Raw genomic sequence first — 21,807 nt, 5'->3', positions numbered from 1 at the left:
TGTTGTCGATCAAGTCATCAAGATCAGGTCTGATTCTACGAGTTGTGACCTCACTATTTCGAATTTGGACATTCTCTCCAAAAGTAGCACAATAATAAATAATACCAGCGATCGATAATATATCTCTATCAATGAAATCAAGAGTTTGCCTCTCATGTTGACTCATAACAAGTTTGGCTTTATAGTCCTCAAATATCAAAACATTGTCGGCAGTCAAATGGTCATGTTTGATCTTTTTATCTTTTTAGCTCTTTCAACCCAGATAAAATATCTCTCAATAAGCTAAGTAACCAAGGAGTTGGGCTCTGATCTTTCTCGCCTAGAATTCTTTTATTACGCACGTTCGTCAAAAGACAGAATATTTTTTTGACGAACGTGCGTAATAAAAGAATTCTAGGCGAGAAAGATCAGAGCCCAACTCCTTGGTTACTTAGCTTATTGAGAGATATTTTATCTGGGTTGAAAGAGCTAAAAAGATAAAAAGATCAAACATGACCATTTGACTGCCGACAATGTTTTGATATTTGAGGACTATAAAGCCAAACTTGTTATGAGTCAACATGAGAGGCAAACTCTTGATTTCATTGATAGAGATATATTATCGATCGCTGGTATTATTTATTATTGTGCTACTTTTGGAGAGAATGTCCAAATTCGAAATAGTGAGGTCACAACTCGTAGAATCAGACCTGATCTTGATGACTTGATCGACAACATGTATGGTAAACTTTATAAACCGTAAGTATTTTTGTATGAAATTGCTGTTTTGAAGTTTGCTATGTAGTTAATATAAATAATAGAAAAACTTTTAGGGTTTGATTAATGGATTTGAGTTTAAAGGGTAACTATATCCTATATACATTATTGGAATCTATGTAGTCAATAGCGCGCTTTAGCGGTGCTACAGCGGCGCTACGTAGCGTTTTCGACCCCCCGCTACGATATTGGAGGCGCAACGCGCTATTGAGGCAGATGCAAATGTGAATGCATGCTTTTAAATGAATAGCTTGTCATTTTTGTTTAATTTTGAACTTGCTTTTGTCTTATTTTGATGGGGTGTATTTTGAGTAATTCTAGAACTTGATAGAAATCATGAAATGTTATTTAGTCTTTATTAAGAACCTTATTTTGAGGTAGATGACAGAGTTTTATTATGAATATTAAGTATGAATGTCCCTTTGATTTTGGATATTTTTCTATTTTTTAGTATTTTTGTATGTTGTTGAAGTTTATGTTTAATTTATACATGCTTTTTAATTTTCCGCTATAGCATTTTCCGCTATATTCCGCTATAGCATTTTTTAGGGTCGGCGCTACGCACCGCTATCCGAGATTAACTACATAGATTGGAATTACTTATCTTCCACTTTTTTTATTGCACCTAAGTCTTTGAGTTGAGTCCAGCTACAACTTAGGCCTAAATGAATAAATGTGAAGTGCTAGTGAAGATGTGTAGCATATGAAGTGCTAGTTAAGAAATTGGTTACGTAGTTAATTAGGACAAAAGCAAAGCACATACCGGAGTCACTCACTCTCAACCCCCACCACACCATATATGAGAGGGTAAATCATGAGTTTTTGTAGAACTTTTAATTGGAACAAATATACAATTGAAGAGCAATGATGCTTACGGTACGTGGCTCTGGTGCCTGCAAAGCTGATGATAGGAATTCTCCAATGCTCTCAACCTGCAAACTTTTTATTTGCAAGCAAAGAGAGTTCAAGGGTGTTCTCAAAAGTTCCGGAAGTTGATATTCAGAAAAGGCTTCATAAACACATTTAGGGTAAAGGTGGTAGCATTCTCCTGGCTGCACACGACCAGCTCTGCCTCTTCTCTGCAAACAAAGAAGCCAACATGAGAAAAGACAGTTACTTGCATGTTTAAATTTAAATAAAAATAAGAATGGTGTATCATGTATGAACATGCAGCATAAAATAGAAACAAAGGCAATTGAAGGCAACCTAAAATTTTCAAATTAAACAATTTCAGCATCCAACAATTCTAGAATACAAAAAAAAAAAAAAAAAAAAGACAAAGAAAAGAAGGAATACGGATGGAGAAAATCTTAGCTTTAAGTAAAAGCTTAAAAATCTAAAGACCACTTAAGAAAGAGGTATTAATTAAATGTTGTTTCCACTTAAAGCTTCAAGCCAATCTAAAGATGTCGCAAAAATAAATAACTTTCAGCTCAAGAACTTCAAAATCTGCTCTCAAACAATCAACTTTAAACAAGGTTAGCAACGATATTACCCCTGAAGACTCTTATTGTAAAGGTTCCTGCAAAAATTGGGGGAATCCAAATTTACAGGAAGCCTGCTGATGAAAAGGGAAGAAGTGGGTTGACCTCATATCACTAGAGGAGATAGACTGTAGTGCATCCAACTAACGGATTCATTTCAAACCAAAAATGAAAGAGAATACTGAAAAACACTAGATATCAAATACTCTAGGCCATTATATAACGTGAAAATGGATCAGAACAAGCATATGAACTTCTAGGACTCGTGAAACAAATGTCAGAAAAGAGTTGAGCATTTTTTATTCTTTTAGAGTTGAACAGAAAAAGAACTATACTTACAGTGCAAGAAATAGAAGAGGATAAGAAATTGTCCAAAAGAGACAAAACAGGAAACATTTTCTCAGAAACCAAAAGACAACTGAAAAAGAAATTGTCACAAATAAGATAGGAAAGAGCTGAGCATATTGTATTCTTTTGGACAGAAAGAGAAATATAACAACATAGGAAGACAGAAGAAGAGAGAATAGGAAATCCCCTAAAAGAAACCACGAGACCAAAAGGGAATCATGTGCACAAGAATCTAAAAGACAACTGAAAAGAAAGTTGTCGCATATAACCTATTCCATTGATATATTTTAAACTTGATCAAAAAGGTGTCACCTTTTCCGGAATCTTAGCAGTCTAAGCCAAAGTTTCATTACCCTCAACTCTTTGTTAGGAATTTGACCAGCCAAATGTTGGAACTAACTACGTCAATCATTTTGCTACATACTGATGGAACGCCTCCATCTCAAATGTACACTGACCTATGAAGCACGGATTCCGACACGGACACGCGACACGACACGGACACGGACACCACGACACCGCTAATGTAAAAAATATAGGACACCGACACCGCTACATATTTATAAAACATATAAATTGAGAATCAAAATATATACATGTAAATCTAATTTGAGCAAGTTATTTTTTTAAAAAAGTTTTAAAACAAGATATGATAGTATTTTACCTTTATTTATCCATCTACGATCGAAAAAACTAAAAATATCGTAATCAAAATGTAATGTCTTCAATCCCTAATTGATCAATATTGTTGTTTCTACACATCTTTAACTCTTGTAGATATGTCTAATATGTGCCTAAGGAGAGTATATAAGCAAAGAAAAATATTTTTTTGGGGACACTTGTCCGACACGTGTCATACGAGTGTCTTACAAGTGTCGGATACCGATCAAAGGAGTGTCAAACTAAAGAAAAAATTGAATTTTTTCCGACACTAATATGAGCTATCCGACACGTGTCGGACGAGTGTCATAAGAGTGTCGGACACCGACACGTGTCGGACACCGCGACACACCTAATCATAGAGGTGTCGGTGCTTCCTAGACACTGACTTATTTTCCTAGTATTGGTTGGCTTTTACAGTTGAATAGCTTTGCCTATTTTATGATGGAAGAAAATTTCACTAGGATAAAGAAAAGACGATTATAAAGAAAAGAAAAAAAGAATCAATTAAATAAAGGTTGTCAATTCCTCGAGATACTATAAAAGATAACCCCCCGCCCAACAATATTAGTACAGGAAGATTAGGATATGCATACTTGCCTGCCGTGCAGATGCTTGTGATATCCAAGAAGGTAGTAGACATGGTGTGTTATTCAAAGCATCATAAGTAGTCTCTTTTGCCTTTCCACAGTCTATGACAAAAACTATGTCATTGATCGTAATACTTGCCTCTGCCATATTTGTAGCAATTACTATTTTCCTTACATTTGGAGGTGGTTTATCAAAGATGAGTTTCTACAAAAAAAATATAAAAGAAAAATAGTAAATGAGATTTATCTAAATACAGTAAGATAAATTCAAATTAAGTAACATAAGAAAAGATGTAATCATCAGTGCTCTAAGAAATTGAACATGAAAATAAGGTTCTACCGTCATTATAAAACCCAAGTCTTAGTAAGAGTAAAAATTTAACCATGGTAATGTCTAAGTAAGAGTAAAAATTTAACCATGGTATTATCTACCATCATTAACAACTTTTAGACAATGAAAATAAGCTTATTGAGAGAGATTTTTGTTTCTTATGTCAAAAAAAGAAAGAAAAAAGAGATGTGTTTTAATTCAGAGCAAAAGAATGATCAGAAGTAGAAGCAAAGAGCCATGATATATAGCAAGATTAGCTTTTGAACCCATGATATATGATAATGAGATACATACTCATTTATATTTTCTGTTTTATCCCTACTTCACCCTGCCTGCAATGGTGCCATCGATTTTCTTTCTAATAAAATCTTTATCTACCCAAAAAATGAGATGTGACAAAGGTCCTGTTTGTTTTAGCTTTTTTAAAAAAATTATTTTAGTGTATCAATTTTTTTAACAGAATTGTTTAAAAAAGCTTCAAATGAGAAATTGGTTTAAATAGCTTCTCATAAAAAGTCACTTTAAGTATTTCATCATTTTGTTGCAAATTTTAGATAATAAAAATTCAAATTTCAAAAAATCTCTACCTTAAGGATAGCTTCTGATAAAAATCCTTTTTTGAGAGATATCTTTTTAAGAAAAACGTGCTTTTTATTAATTTAAAAACTCTAACATGAATATCTAAGTTACTGAATGTCAAAATTACTCTTTTAATTTATGACAAAACTCTTTTTATTTATAACAAATGAGTTTGAAATGACTTCTACTATTTCTGAGTAAGGTCTCATAAAATAAGTTTTAAAAATATAAAGCAAAAATCACTTTTTTAAAGTTAAAACAAACGGGCCCAATGGGACACCAACAAAGTTTAGTTGCATCACATATCTGTCAAACTATGACACATTAAAAATAGTATTTCATAAACATATACATATATATATATATATATATATATATATATATATATATATATATATATATATATATATATATATATATATATATATATATACACACACACACACACATAAATTAACTGAATAGTAAACAATTTTTTTAAAAATAAAAAAATAAGCAAATCATATTCTTTAGTATTTACTTATATTATTCCTATCAAAATTTCAACTTCTTTTTTTTTATATGATTCATCCACTATGTCAATTTTAGAATTCTGAAATGAATGAAACCCTGGATTCTCTATGGAGAACACCAAGCAAAGGAGGAGGAAGTAGCAGTGAGATTTTTTGTGTCACGGAATAAGAAAATCCTATTAATAAGTGTCTTAAACTTTACCAACCAACAGATTATTTATTATTACATATACCAAAAGCATGCTAAATAAAAAATCATAAGTATTTTATATAATTCAGTAAAAATATAAATAAATAAACATAAATTGATCTAATTACATGACTTGTTTCAATTTGTTGCTGGCAAAAAGATGCAACAGGTTTATCGGAAAAACATATTACATGACGGATAAACAACAAAGGTTTTCAAGAAAATGACCAACCTGTTCAGAAGTTACCATTGAACCATGGCATGTTTGAAGCAGAACCCTGTTCGGATCTCCTAAAAGAGGGTGTGCTTTAAGTTGATCTCTTAAACAACTTATATCCTCCCACCCAGTCATAAATACTAAGACGGCACCTGGTCGTTCCTTCCGACATATATGGCAGAGAACAGCCTCAATGAGATTAAATCCTATGCAGTCAGGAGCCCATGAAGATAAGGAATCGCGTGTCTTGGGACTGTAGTTCTCAAAACTTGATTTAGAAAGAGCATCCTATTCAAAAGTAAGAAAGAAAAAAAAATTCTGTCAACATATATTGTACTTAAAATATTCCAATTTCAGTTTATAAGCGAAAATGTCTTTAAATATCATGTGAACTTTTAAGTAAATATTAAGACCAGACTTTTAATGCAGCTACATACGTCAACAAGAGCAGTGATCTGGTTTTTCCTCTTCCGTGGTGCAAGCTGCTTTTGTGTTTTCCACAATTTATCTTGACCATAATCATCAACTTGGTTGAAAGATGTCAACTTATATCCAGTAAATTCCAAAACATCTTCTAAAAAGTGAGCTCTTACAGGATAGGTGAAACCCTGGACAACAAATAAATGTATTTTGATGAGTTAGAATTAGAAGTGTGTGCCAAATCTCCTAAATTTTAGAATGGACAGATATTAAATTAAAATGGCACGTACTGAACAATTCGATAAAATTTGGGAAGTCAGTATTAAATATTTTACGATGAATTACAAATGACTTTGAATTGTGTACATACATCAACCAATGCACAAGGCATCAGTATCGCTGATACAAATCCCAAGTTTTAATTTATTCTCATTATTTTACTTTTCTTTCACCAATTACATCAGAGAAACTGAAATGTCAAAAAAGCTTAAATTGTTAAGTGAAAAGTATAAAATGCATCCTATTTCATGATTCTAATTTGTTGTTTTTCTGAAGTGTGTTACTGATTTGGATGTCCTATCTATCATTCTGTTTTCATTCTTTGTAACAGAGGCTTCACGAATTGTTGTTAAACTCACGAACCAACTCTTAAGAGTTAAGACTGTATGGTTCTACAAATTTACCCTTGTTTTCTTGTCACATTCCTACCAGAGAATTCATAACGGACAGCTCATGTAGAATCACTCTGCCAACTTGTGAAAAACAAAAGAATCAAGTGCATCTAAAATAGTTTGCAAACTGTAAAAAAAACTGGCTGGGTTGCGGTACCTGATTGAGGAAATAAACTTATTTCCTGCAGTTCACTTTGTTCAATACTTAAATGCCCTACATCACTGCTGTGAAACCCTTGATCCTCCTTCGTCAGCATTCTTAATGTATAGGTGTTGAAGCATGTATATCTTATACGCATTTTATTAATGTGTTTCTGAATCATATGATGTATTCGTGAATCACATTTCAAAAATTGAACAAGTGCTTCCTAATATGAACCACAATTTGACAATTATGTTGCTAGCTGTTTGGGGTTGGGGCCTTGGAAAGCTAAGCCAAAAGACACTAATCTCTACATTAAGAATGGAATATTGAAAATAACTATATGGCAGCACACATCCAATCACTGCCCTACCTTTCCACCACAAACTGATACACATACAATAGTTTAAGTTTGGACCCCAAAACAATTTCAATTTCAATATGAATGAATGAACATAGAATTGCTTTTAACAACTAACAGTTAGAATAATTGAAGTTCAGTTATCAACACAAATAAATGCTCAACTAAAACTAGAGGGCCAACTTACCGGGATATGAAATGTCGGTGCACCTCCAAAATAATTTGAAAAAAGCTCAGCATTCAAAGTGGCACTCATCAATACCAATCTTAAATCACGACGACGTGGAAGAAGATCCTTCAACACAATCAGTAAGAAGTCTAAGAAGAACAAAAACCAATTATGTAAAGAATAAGTCTACTTTAGGATTACACAATGAACAAACTGGTGTTAGTAGAGAATATATACCTTCATTCATGCCTCGCTCGTGAATTTCATCCACAAACACATGGGTTATACCACTCAGGTTTCGATCACTCAGCAACCTTCGGAGTAATATACCACTAGTACAAAATAGCAGATGGGTATTTTTCCCTCTCATTCCTTCTAACCGAACTTTGAAACCAACCTATCAAAAAACCTCTGTTGTGGTATATAGCAGGAAGAACAAAGATATTCCCAATTTTAAAATCTCATTGAAAAGCAAAAAAATACAACTTATGAGTATTTTATTTTCTTGTTGAATAATAATACGTGTATTCATGTTTTCTGCACAACTACATTTGTTTGTGTTTTGGTCCATTTCAAGAAAATACGGACTTACTGTTTCACCCAGAGACTCTCCTCTCTCTGCTGACACTCTCTCAGACACTGCCATAGCAGATATCCTTCGAGGCTGTGTGCAAATAATACTGCAAAATGCCCCGCGGCCGGACTCTATCTCTGACTCTAATATATACTGAGGAAGTTGAGTAGTTTTACCACATCCAGTCTCTCCGGATATAACTATAACCTAGATAATTATTCAAAGAGATACGGTATCAATTATGAAAGCATAACCCAAACTATGTTCATGACATTCAATTAAGTCATAATGCAAATCCACAAACACAGATAACATGTCAGATCCAGATATCACAATAAAAATAAACTAGGCACTTTGGAAGTAATTAAATGACAGTAAGATTCAATGAAAGGAAATATCATACTTATAGAAGAATGTGAAACTGTTAACTTGCTGCTCGTCACAAGGCTTCTTATCATGGGGAAATATTATATTGAGTAAGTGCATCCATGAATATTAAGTCAAATGAAAATACCAACTAAAGAATGAGTAAAGAAAAAAGAATTTGAAATCAAATTGTTTTTTCATATGTGCAACATGAGAAGATAATAATACATGCTCAAATAGAAAACAGAAATTGAAAACATGGTCTAATTTTGGCATGGAATGTCATTGCAATTTCTCCACAGGGTGTAGTATTTTAAGTGTTAGTCCAGCAAGTTCATCTGAATTTTTCCTTCTTCTTGGGTGCAGGTGTTCCTTTCTATTTGGAAGTAAAAAAACACTAGCAATCATACCTGATTACGTGCTATAGCTTGAAGTAAACCTTCCTTCTCCCTAAATGCTGGTAGAGACTTCCGGAATTCCAGCATCTTCTTGCCTTCAGGTGATTCCAATGTATAAAAGTAAAATATATAAAGAAGCCAGAAAATGTGAATATTATTTTAATAAGTTTCTACCTTTTAAAATAGAAATTTTTTTTTTTTGACAGAAATATCATTTTGCATTAGATAAAACAAATGAAGTACAAACATAGAGAGAAACAATGTGTTAGGACAATCCTCAACCACATTCTAAAAACTACACAAACAATTAAGCCAACAAAGATTTGAGTATCAATAAACTTTGAGAAAATAGAAACCAATAGAGCATTACCAAGCCAATAACTTACTCCAAGCACCCAAACAAATTTCTTCAACAAGTGATAAGTGGGTTGAAGAACCACAGTCTTTAAATCTATCCAATTACGGATCATTTCTTTGACTTGTGGACGTGCAGATCGACTATACGGGTTCTCAAAATTGGTTAAACTCACCACATGTGAAGGATTCATTTGTTGAGTGGAGAAGAAAAGAGACTGGTTTGTTGCAGCCACTATTAGATCCTTGCTCAAAATATTTTCCATTACATTCATTCTTCTTTGGGGCTTTACATCAAACACCATGAGAGCAATCTTAAAATTGACTTTACTTAAACACACAATACAGAATACATAAAAACAATACACCACAATGAAAACAACAGATCCACAAACACAAACTCTCACAACTTTCATTTCTTCTGATGGCGGTGGCTCCGGTGGTGGCCTTCTCCCATATCCACAGAGCTCCGAATGATTGGCTAGTGAGGCTGGGTTTCGATTTGAAAGCACAACACAGTGATTGATTCGTGCAAGGATAGAGTGATGGTTGTTGGTGGAGGGAGGCTTGAACCTTATGGATGTTGGTGGTGAAACAAGGAATGGAGACAATAGAGATGAAGAAGTAACAAGAGCAAGAGAGGAAGAAGAAAAAAAACCCACATACATGGGAGAGGAACCTCCACGGGAGAGGGGGCAAACTCCATTCCGGAGAGGATCAACTCCGATGGCGGAGGAGAGATCCCTACTAGAGGGGATGCGGCGCTCAAACATTGTGTAACCAAATACCCTAATTTCTAGAGAGAAGGGAGAGCATCTCTCTCTAGAAACTTTTCTAGAGAACAGAAAGATTCACCTTTTAAAATAGAATTACAATGGCAGTTCCTCTTGTAAAATAATTAGTCGGTATTGTTTTAAATATCATCCATGAATATCAGTTCAGATAGAGACCCAAATTCAAAAGAAATAGAAAATGTATTATTGATGATTGAAATAAAAAAAAACAATTACATAGAATCTTTTACTAGTAAAAGGAAGGTTGAATTGCTCATAGGCCTTCATTGTGATGATGTGGCACCTCTAAAAAAACTCCATATTTTTATTGAAAATTTACCAACTTCTCTTAATTATTAAAAATATCTAAAATAAAATTTATCCTCCACAAATTAAATTTCATGTCTAATGATTAATACATGAATAGAAAAAGAAACCCCCATAATTCCAAAAGACTATATTTTGGCATATATAAAATGATAAATATGGATTAATAGAAAACGTAAATGACTAAATAATTAAGAGTAACCTAAATATCCATATACTTGCCCAAATAAAAAACTTAATTCGTATATATGGATCAATGAAACATTCATACGTAAAAACCAAAAAAATATATCCATATGTCACTAAAATATGTACATATAAATTATATGTATATATAATTTTTAGTATTGTTATTAAATATATATAATCTAATTTTCTAAAAAAACCAAGATAAATCATATTAATATATTATTACACATTGCAAGAGGTTAAATCAACAATCAAACGATTAGCTTATCAAAAAAAAAACAATCAATCGATTAATTACAAGGAATAAAAATCAATCGATTAATTATTCATATGATGCAACTATAACTGCAAAATTATTATTATTATATTATACAATTAACCCTCATGATTGTTGGAGTTCCTTTCAATAATTATATATATAAAAAAAACTGTATGTTTTACCACAATGGTCTTTATAAATATTGATACTCACACATCACTATTTGCCCATGGTCTCATATTTTGTAATCTTATTTTTTTCTTTTTTGTGTTTTCTAACCTTCTTTGTAGTAATTTCATCAAGTCATGTCTACTATTGAGTAAATCAACTACACTATCTTATTGTTTCAAGGAAAAATGTAATTCTATTTTCAAATGTATTTTCCTCATTGTTTTTGGGATAGGTTCTTTTTTTTTTCTTTCAAATATAGCAATGAAATGTATATTCAAGAATAACATTGCGACAATGAAAAATATATATAACTGCAATTTCTTAACTTTTTTTTAGTGGTACTTGGTTTTAATAGAGAATATTTGGAAATGTAATACAAGTTGGTCGTATGAAGCAAATTTGGAAGAATTTAATCTCTACTTGGTTAGAGGTGTTTTCATATGCTTAATCATCTTGGTTAGGATTCAAATTAGTGGATTGGGCTGGTACGAAGGTTTTCAAGTTTGCAATTGAGCTAAGTTGTATTTTAATTTCTTTATTACTTTTAGAATAAACTCATTTAAGTCACTAAGAAAAATCGTAAGATTCCATTTAGTTTCTAAGACAAATATTAAAAGTATCTCACTATCTATACCTTAAATTTTGTTTGATTGATGAAGGAAAAGTGGCGTAGCAATTTAGTCACTACTTTACAATTTATACTTTTTTATTACACCAACATTTTAACTACTAATTTTGATATTCCATTGCTTAAAAAGACACATAAAATTAAAGATGCAAACAAATTAAAGAGAGGATAGTGGCATAAACCTCACTAAGAAAAATAAAATTAAACCAAAATAGAAAAGAAAAAGAATTAAGCATATGGTGAAAATGATAAACGAAACCACTAGCTAAATAATTCTGACAAATAAAAGGCAAAGAAATCTTAATAAGTAATATAAAATGTTATATTATATTTATCTATTTTATTATTTAAATTACTCTCTAAGCATAATAGTATTTAGGAGATAAGATAATATAGTTATGAGTGAGTACATAGTGAGATAGTCTTAAGAATAAGATGACATGTTGAATGTTAAATTCTTATAATATCATGCAAACTAAAAAAAGAAGAATAGTATTTCTTAATCTTTGTACTATCGAACAGGTGCAGGGTGTTGAAAAAACTGTTATACTAAAAAAATGACCAACCAAAAAAAATGTAAAAAAACAATAGACTTAAAAAATTTGGAATAGTAAAGTCTGGATAAAATTCCACCAAGTCAATATGTGAGAAGAAACTTCAAAAGAACGAGAGGAAAGTTTGTAGAAAAGCTACTTGATACCTTGAATTGCATAGAAGGAAATAAGCAGTTACGCTATTCGATATGTAATTTTCAAAAAACGAGATCACGCGGTAAATAAAAGTATTTATATATGCATGCCTCCAACTCTATTGAAATAAATAAGGGTTACATCAAAAATAAAAAGCAAGGCCACATTTTACTATACAATTGCAACTCATATAATGAAAGCTACGATTACACTATTAAAATAAAATATAATGCATCTTTTCAAACTTATAAAATATTATAAGAGATCTATTACATTAAAATATAAAAAAAACTACGATATAAATCAATGAAAAATATCATTTCTAAACAACTTTTTTATTTATTTGTAGACACGGGCCGGCCCAAGGGTAAAGCGGCCCAAGCCCTAGATTTAGACCCCAAAAATAAATTTTTTGGTAAAGGATTTAGGCCCCAAATTTTTTTTATCACCTTTATACTATAAGAAAAGTTTACAATCTCTATTAAAAAAACATTTTCATCATCTCCTTTAATTAAATTAAATCATTTTAATTTTAATTATCAATATATCAAATTATCACTATATAACTTCTTGCACAAGGGACCAACTAACTAAAATGAAAAATTAAATTAAAAGGGACCAACTAATATATAAGATTTATATAACCACAAAATATTCATGACTATTGAAATTCTTTCAATACTAATAAAAAAAAACGTGTGTCTCTCTTCATTGCATAGTTAATTGGTTCCTAAATGAAAAATTTAATTAAAAGGACCAATATAACCACAAAATATATTCTTTCAATACTAAGAAAGAAAAAAAAAAAGTGTCTAAGACTATTGGAATTCTCTTCATTTCATAGTTAATTGGTCCCTAAATGACAAATGAAAAATTTAATTAAAAGGGACCAACTATCTATATCGATTTATACATATCCATTAGAATTATAAAAAATTGGATGGATTTTCAAAAGAAATTGGATGTGACACTCTATAAAAAAAGTTTACAATCTCTATTAAAACCTTTTCATATTTCATATAATAGAGTTACTCTAATAATAAATAATAAACAATAATAATATATTAAAAAAAAAACTAACACAATTTATTGTTGTTTAATTGAGACAAAAATGAATTGCAAGCAATGAAAGGTGGAACGATGCATCATGTTATTGTTTTATTAATTGCATTGCAATATATTATTAAAATATATATTGTATGTTACAATTCCCTATTAATGCAATTGAAAACAAAGAATTCTTGGAGACACTAATATTGAATATGTAAATTTAGCTAATTATCAAACACAAGCTCTATATAAAGTTAATCCAAAAGCTAATTATCACCACCATATTGAATATGTAAATTTACATTGAAGTCTAGCTTCTATGTTTTAACAAAATTTTAATTTATCTATCTCATGGCAAAAACTCTATGGTTTCTTTGTCTAACATCTCCATGAGAAAAAAGTTATGCATCTTCACCTTCCATATGTTAAAGTTACACATTATAGTGTCTTGAATTGATTTAAAAGCTATCGTGTGCATATATATAGTTACATCATAAGTATATTGGTTTTTGTCCTTGGTAGGTGATGGTGTCTAACCTCTTAGAATATCAGGTATGTCTACATGTGATTGATTAAGAAATTGATATACATATATGTGATAGTTGCCTATTAATATGTTTGTAAATTGGAATTTTTCTACTACTCTGAGTTTAGAACATCTCTAATCATTTTTTATATTTCTTTTTTAGGTTGGATATTTTTTTAAATATCAACCGGTGTTTTGTTCGATGATTAATTAAACTTTGAGTTAAATCGATTAATATGAATATGACTATTTTTTCATGTGAAGGAGGAGAACAAGATAAAATATACTTCTATTTTTGCTTATGTTGCATCCTTGCTCCTTATAAAGCCTATGAAATGACACATCATGTAAGGATGTGTATTTAACTCTAATGGGAGTTTGTAAACCATCATTTTTTTTAATTGATATAATGTTTGTAATTAGACAACTTTTCTTTTTCATTTATTATTTTATTAGTCTAATGTTTTAGCTTATTTGTTTCTTATTTTCTTTTTCATTTATTATTTTATATAAGGTAGAAGATTTGTATAAAAAATTGTTGATTAATAGGAATATAATTAATTTTTTTCATGTGAATAAGTTGAAGAGGATAAAAGAGACTTCTATTTATTGATTTTGAAGTGCCTTAAAATTTATATAGATCGAGGGTATATTGATGTTGGAGGCATTCAATTAAAAGAGGACAATCCAAATAATTTAGAAATATAAATATGTGTCTCATTTTTAAATATTATAATGTCTACAATGTGTAGGTGATCTACTTGATCTCGATCAAGAGAAATATAGAAACAAAAACAAAGTAGAAATTAAAATAAGTTTTTTTTTTATAGTTGACACTCAAGTCATGCGGTTCTTATAATTGTAATACATGCAAGAAGTATATTGATTCAACTTGACTTAGAGGTTGTCCAAATATATAATCTTCATGCATTTATCGTATAACATTTGCCTAATTCTGGATGGTTCAATATGAATATATATGAATTTTAATAGACGCTCCTATTTTAATCTACGCATGTCATCTTATTCTTCCAACCATAAAATGAATCGATGAAAAGAATTGTGCTAAATACTTTTTCCTCCCACTTAGAATTGTACTAAAAACTTTCTAAATTAAATTAAAAAAAAGACAAAAATTATTAAATAAAAATTGTTGATGCTCATTTGTCAAAATAAATTTTAGAAATTATTAAAACCGTAGATGTTAAAATATATTTACATATATTTAGAAAATATAATCACACATATATTTAAACATATTTACACACAACTAAAATTCATCAATAATTCAAAAATTATTAATTTAATTTACATAATAATATAATTTTTTGGATAAATTAAGAACATATTCTAAAATATTATTTACGTTACGGCTGAAAATAAAATAGTGGAATATTTATAAGAATAAGATGACATTTCTTTAAGCAAATAAGAAGATGACACATGTTAAATCTTAAATTCATCTATAAGACTTTCTTTACCTTAACCAAATAACTAAACCTAAATTCAAATATATAAAATCTTCGTCCAAACTTATATATTAATAACAACAAATATTCGAGTTTATATAATATAATAAGAAAAAATAAAATAAATGTTAAAGAAAATATTAAATAAGAGGGACAAAAACTAACAATAATTTTGAAGAGACACAAACCTCGGCAAGAAAAAGAAAAACAAACCAAAAACAAAAGGACCAAGCAAAAATAAATGTGAACCAAACAATAGACTAAAAAATTGGGACTAATAAAGTTGGAATAAAATTTCACCAAGTGAATAAGTGAGAATAAACTCCAAGAGAACGAGAGATGAGTAAGTAGATAAGCTATTTGGAACCTTAAATTGCATAGAACGTAGTAAGCAAATACACTATTTGATACATAATTTTCAAAAAATGAGATCATGTGGAACAAATAGGCAAAGCCACCATATATGAATCATATTCTATAATCAAAACTTATTTTAACATTTCTCATGAGCAATATTGTCTACAAGTATAATTAGGTATGCCTCCAACTCTTATTGAAAATAATAATATAAGGAATACATCAAAAATAAAAAACAAAGTGACATTTGACTATAAAATTGCAACTCATATAAAGAAAACTAAAATCTTATATGATTACACTAATAAAATAAAAAATTATACATCCTTTCAAACTTATGAAATATTATAAGAGATCTATTACATTAAAATATAAACAAACTACGATATAAATTAATAAAAAATCTAATATTTCTAAACAACTTTTTTTTTACTCATATACTAATATTAAACATAATCATATTTTAAAATAATATATATTATTTAACTATATGTAATTATAGTTATCACAATCATTATTTTTTTATTTATAAATATATTTTAATCGAACCCGTGCAACGCACGGGTTTATTCCTAGTGATCCCTATAATCCCAGAGCAAAAGATCCGAAGAGAACAGATATTTCTCTCTCTGCCTAAATTCTAAGATCTGTAACTGAATAATTCTGAAAGATCTACAACAGCCAGCAGTTTCCCTTTTATTCGCACACAATACATAACTAACTTAATAACTACTTATTAAATATTAATTTACACAATAACTGCCATAACTGCTATTATAAAATATAATATTTATTTAATAATAATAATAGTCTAACGCTGGATTCTAAGGTGAGGGAGCAACTAAGGCTCTGTTTGGTAACACAAATAAGCTAGCTTATAGCTTATTATATGAGCTTATAAGCTTGTTTCAAAAAATTAGAGGTGTTTGGTAACAAGCTTTTTGTACTAGCTTATAGCTTTTTTTTCAGATGTTATTTCAAGTAGCATTTGAGCTTATAGCTTATAGCTTTTTACACTTTATTCCATTTTTACCCTTTAATTTAATAACTACCCACTCTAAAAAATAAACTACCCACTATCAATTATGTAATTTTATATTTAATAACCACTTTTAAAGCTAATTTTACCAAACACTTTAATTTCAATAAGCTAGCTTTTCAGCTATCAGCTATAAGCTAGCTTTTCAGCTATCGGCTAGCTTATCAGCTATCAGCTAGCTTATAGCTTATTTTTACCAAACAGACCCTAAGTCTCACCGGTGTACCCCACCATTTTACCATTGGATTAAATGGTCCATTCTTTCATTGCCACACCAGATTTATAGCCTTCTTTTATAGTAAAAATAAATAAATAATTAAATCAATAAAATCTTATATCTCCTTCAGGTAAGACTACAAATTCTTTTTCGCCACCCAGATCTCTCTCTCTCTGTCGCTGCACCAGAATCTTATTACCCATCAAATTGCACATTAATTTGATAGTCAAATAGCCACCAACGAGACTTCATGGTGAAAGATAAGAATTTGGGTACATCTTCCACATGAAAAGCCATTAACAACACTCTGACTTCAATTCTTTATATCGGACCATGTCTTTAATTATAATTAGGGTTCTTTTATCTATATAGAATTGTATTCCTTGCTTTATTAACATAATTTGTTTGAAAAAAAAAATGGAAGACCAAAATTCTCCCTAAAGTAATGCTTTCCATGGATTTGGATTGGAAATAGAAAAAACAATGAACACAACTGAGGAAAAGATTTGGTATTGATTTTTTTATTATTTTTTTTATAAGCAAAGATTTGGTATTGATGGTTGTATGTTGAAAAGGGTGAGAGAAGGTTCAACATTCTTTCTATTTCGTAAATTTGTTTTTCCTTGTTTTAATTATTCTCCGGTTAGAGTCGCATCGCTGGTAGATGTTTTAGAGGGTGGGAGATGGTGGTTGAGAACCATCATGTGGGTTTAGTGTTCGGGGAGAAGCCGACGAACAAGGAGATTGGAGTTAGAATGATTAATAATCATGCGTGACAATAGAATGATTAATAATCATGCGTGACAATGAAAAGTGTTATCATATAACCTAATTTAATCTAACGATAAATTTTCATGGTACACCAGTGAGGGACTTAGTTTCTCCCTCACCTTAGAATCCACCTAGTCTAACAAGTTCACCTCAAAATATTAGTGGGTAAGAAACAGACACAGAATAAGAGGTACATAAAGGCTACACATTGGAACATATAGAAACCAAGTCAAATGTACTCATATACGTAATATCAGAGTTGCTACTTGCCAGGCATACAAACTTTTTCCCCGACAATAATACAAGCCTCTGTGTGCTTCCGTACACCACCCTTTATGCACTATTGCCTTTAGGATGTTTGATGACTTGAATAAATTTTATATTCTTATCAAAAACAAATTTATCAGTGTTTAGTGCAAATTTGCAGACAAATCGTGCATATACAATGAGGTTTTAAAATCGTATTAGCGATCTAAATTATTCTTTGCCTTCACACAACCTTGCAATAGGTGCTCTCAACGAGGAATGATAGTAGTATAAGTAACCAATTTTATTGTGTCAAAAGAAAAGGAATATTGTTATTGTCCATACACGACAAAAATAAGACTAAAAATTACATGCAATAAAAGGGACTCAACAACGAAAAACATAACTGTGTTTTGCAATTAGTTAACCCAAAAAAATTGGAACTAGCTGAGAGAAGGAATCTATAACAATGAGATAAATTATATTCTGGTTTTAACATACAACTCGGATATGAAATTGCAAAAGAAATGTTTACAGCAATAAATGCAACCATCATAGTCTTTTTTTTGAACAACAACCATCATAGTGTTCTTATCGTGACTTGCTAATTCCAGAATTTAATACAAAATGAGATATTCAACAACAAAAATCAAGAAATCAAACAAGAAAAACAAACCTGCCAAGATCTTTGCATATTACGCATCCTCAAACTCCTCTTCTGGAGCACCTTTTCCATAACAGATTCATCCACAAAAGAATTGGCATTTTCATCCATGTCTATATCTTTAACCTGATTTTTGGAATTCACATTATCCAGAGAGTCAATTGTCTTTTCGGAATTTAGTTGTAGTCTATCAAGATACTCCTGCACCAAACCTTCCACCCTCCGTTGCAAACTAAGTGGAATCACCACCTGCGATAATAGAATAGACAAGCATTATTTGTCTAGGATGACAACAATCTCAGTATTAGATTATCAGTTGAAATGTTGAACCCCACGAGTGCAACCCAAGCTCTTACCTCTCTTTGTGGACGTTTGTCATCCAAATCTGGTCGGTAGTTAGGAAGAGGCACCTTGCTTGCAACAACTACTTTTCCAAACACCTCACTGTGCATTAAGATAGATGACAAATACCAAGCGATAATTGATGAGAACGAACAAGGATTCATTTAAAAGGTTGAAGTAATCATTAAAGACGATCAAAATTGAGATTAGACATTGCTTTCTTATTCCATTATATGGCATACAAAAATAAGTAGTATCTTTTATTTACCTGTAAAGTCCCATTCTTTTGGCAAGGTTAGCGATTTGTTCATAGTCTCTCCTATCTCTTTTGTCTCTTGATACAATCTCTTGATCCTTTTCGTTCCGTAACAACATACTGAGTTTCCATTTCCACTCATCCACATTGGCGACCGTAGAAGATGCCTACAATAACCATTACATTTACTTAAAACTAACTGAAATCACAAACAAATAATAATAGCCTTTATGACAAAACTGATAACAAATTTTAGAAGCTAATTACCAATATTGAACTTAACTCAATAAATAAAACATATACATTTCTAGCAAAACCTAATATCAAAAAATATATTAAAAATTGAATTACGAAAGGGGAAAAACCTGGTGATTCTCAAAATCACAATCATATTCATCATCCGAGAACTGTTCGATATTGTAATATCCAGAAAAGAAGCGAGGCGAGGAGAATAAGAGTGAGCGTGAAGTTGAAGTGAGAAAGCGATAGTTATGGTGGCGAAGTTGAAGAGACTTGGCACGTGCTATGAGGAAATACGCTGCAGATTTAGGATTATGCATTGTTGTGAAGTGTGAGGTTCAGGCATCGCGGTGGTGATGATGCTTTGTTTTCGTCAATGGAAGAATGCAAAGATTTGTTGTTTTGCTTTCGTCAATGGAAAAATGGGAATGAACATACTGCAATTAGGGTTGAAGTGAAAAACAGCTGGCCAGAGATAGAGTGTGAGGAGGAGGGGGGGAGAAAGCTTACCGGTCGCCAGCACGTTTCAGAGAGGGAGAAAGCTTCGTGCGGTTGGTTAGGGTATGAATGAGGATCGGTGTTTCCGCGATAAGAGACGGTGGCGAATAGGGCAGAGAGAAAGAAACGTTTTTGTGACTTTTCTTTGAGAGCAGCTTTGCTCCATTTCCCTTAGCTCCTTTTATTTCTGTTGATTGCACATTTGAGTGACATATAGAAAAATGTCTTATGTCATGGTCAATTTTTTAATAAAAGATGTTTGCTGCTAAAACAAATGTCAAAAAAAAGAATTTGTTAATAAAATTTTTATTGGAACAAATATACAATTGAAGTATTATTATAAGATTTAACTATAATAATGGTTTCGGTGTATAACGCCATGAAACCATTTAGCTAGACTAATGGTTTCAGTGTATAACGGTATGAAACCATTTTTGTTGTGGAATGGTTTCAAAGAGTTGTTCTCCAAAAACATATTTAACCCTTAATAAAAATTGTGAAATAAATTTTAAATTTTAAGACGATATAAAAACGGAGAGAGTGAGGTATCCCCAACCGTTCCAAATAATTCAAAATACCCTAAATAAAATTTTGGGAAAATTTTATTAATATCTGATATTTATAAAAGCATATTTACCTCATTTAATTAACTAAAAATAGTTTCAGGTCTCAGAAAAATACCTAACTGGTCCCAAAATTCCCAGAAAATTATTTACTATTTTTCTGTAAAAACAATAAAAAAAATTGGAGTCTCCTTGGCACCGCACGCGCCTCTACGCCCCGCCAGTGAGAGTGTGTGTGGAGACGCGTCACTATTCATCATTTTCCTCATCCATTTTCTGCAGGAACGGGTCGCGACGATCCGGTTTGTCGACCCGGTTCGTTCTCCCTCAATAATTAACGAAACTCGACGTTCTTTATACCGTTTTGATCGTCGTTCGATTTTATGAATGTTTTCGGTATTAGTTTTCGAAATCGGTGATCGAATCGCATATAAAATGTGGCCGAAATTGATCAAGCAAAAATAAAAGTTCTTCAGTTATGATTATTACACATGTAAAATCATCTGATGACTGTGAATAACTTATGCACCATACATAAGAAAAGGCTTATGCATATTAACTATTGCCCTTCCAGTTGTGTTTGCAATATAAGATGGGACAGTTGTTTATTTATTTATTTATTTATTTAAGGAATAAGATGGGACAACCACCATGCATAATACAAAATATTTCCTTTATTCAAATAAGTATTTACCAGTCACTTTATTCATATTGTGCAACATTTCCTATGCAACTTCTATTTTTTTTTTCCGATCAAATCTTTTAAAATCGTCTGTATTTTACAAAAGTATTTTACAATATTATAACTGAATCAGTTTTCTTAAGATTTTTTTTTTAAAATAAGTTTTTTTTATAAGCGACAGTTACTAATAAGTTGTTACATCTTTAAAAAAAAAAAAAATAATTTGTTACACATATTAAAAAAAAGAGTCTTGTGTCAAAAAAAAATAAAATAGTCTTTTGAAATCTTAAACATTCATAGTTATGTTTGTTTGATTCAAAAAAAAAATTCATAAATTACTTTAAAATCCTAAAAATTTGTATTACAAATCTATCTGAATTGAAAAATCCTATCTTTTAAATTAATTGGATAAAGTCTTAAAAGTAATAATCCTACAAAATCTTTTAAAAAGATTTTTTTTTTTTTGTGGTTAAACTAGTCATTTAAAATCTAAATCCACTTTTAAGTTATTTTTTGTTAAACTAGTCATTTAAAATCTAAAATCTAAATCCTACAAAACCTCTATTTATTTTTTTTGATCAAATCTTTTAAAATCTTCTGTATTTTACAAAAGTATTTTACAATATTATAACTGAATCAGTTTTCTTAAGATTTTTTTTTCTCTAACGTTTTCTTTAGATATTAAACCTAATTTTTTTTTTTTTAAAAAAAAAGATAAACTGTTATTGT

General features: G+C 30.6%; 1 protein-coding gene across 3 annotated transcripts; it reads right to left on the bottom strand.

The window, feature by feature from the left end:
- Positions 1–1,271: 1,271 nt before the first annotated feature.
- On the bottom strand, positions 1,272–20,017 carry LOC123883881 (DExH-box ATP-dependent RNA helicase DExH3-like). Of its 3 annotated transcripts, none has more exons than XM_045932826.1 (13): positions 19,846–20,015; positions 19,461–19,772; positions 19,108–19,262; positions 18,854–18,941; positions 18,510–18,746; positions 8,781–8,876; positions 8,023–8,211; positions 7,668–7,827; positions 7,449–7,579; positions 6,105–6,275; positions 5,683–5,955; positions 3,849–4,043; positions 1,272–1,835 (listed from the first exon to the last, which is right to left on the bottom strand). In XM_045932826.1, the coding sequence occupies exons 2-13, from the start codon at positions 19,653–19,655 to the stop codon at positions 1,590–1,592; spliced, it is 2,136 nt and encodes a 711-aa protein (XP_045788782.1). In that variant the 5' UTR covers positions 19,656–19,772; positions 19,846–20,015; the 3' UTR covers positions 1,272–1,589. The 3 variants fall into 3 exon arrangements, with proteins under 3 accessions (XP_045788782.1, XP_045788783.1, XP_045788784.1); XM_045932827.1 differs by having other exon boundaries at positions 19,461–19,740; XM_045932828.1 differs by having other exon boundaries at positions 1,635–1,835; positions 3,845–4,043; positions 19,461–20,017.
- Positions 20,018–21,807: the final 1,790 nt, after the last annotated feature.

This window comes from Trifolium pratense, linkage group LG5, assembly GCF_020283565.1.
Source record: "Trifolium pratense cultivar HEN17-A07 linkage group LG5, ARS_RC_1.1, whole genome shotgun sequence".
Taxonomy (NCBI): domain Eukaryota; kingdom Viridiplantae; phylum Streptophyta; class Magnoliopsida; order Fabales; family Fabaceae; genus Trifolium; species Trifolium pratense.
This window is presented reverse-complemented; position numbering and strand designations above follow the sequence as displayed.

What these genes read in the sequence shown, in the direction of transcription:
- LOC123883881 (XM_045932826.1), bottom strand. Translation starts at nt 19,655, where the DNA reads ATGCATAATCCTAAATCTGCAGCGTATTTCCTCATAGCACGTGCCAAG. An exon ending in CGAGCGAGGCATGAATGAAG is followed by an intron (nt 7,580 to 7,667) that starts GTATATATTCTC and finishes TGTTCTTCTTAG; the next exon opens with ACTTCTTACTGATTGTGTTG. An exon ending in AGATCACTGCTCTTGTTGAC is followed by an intron (nt 5,956 to 6,104) that starts GTATGTAGCTGC and finishes ACTTTTGAATAG; the next exon opens with GATGCTCTTTCTAAATCAAG.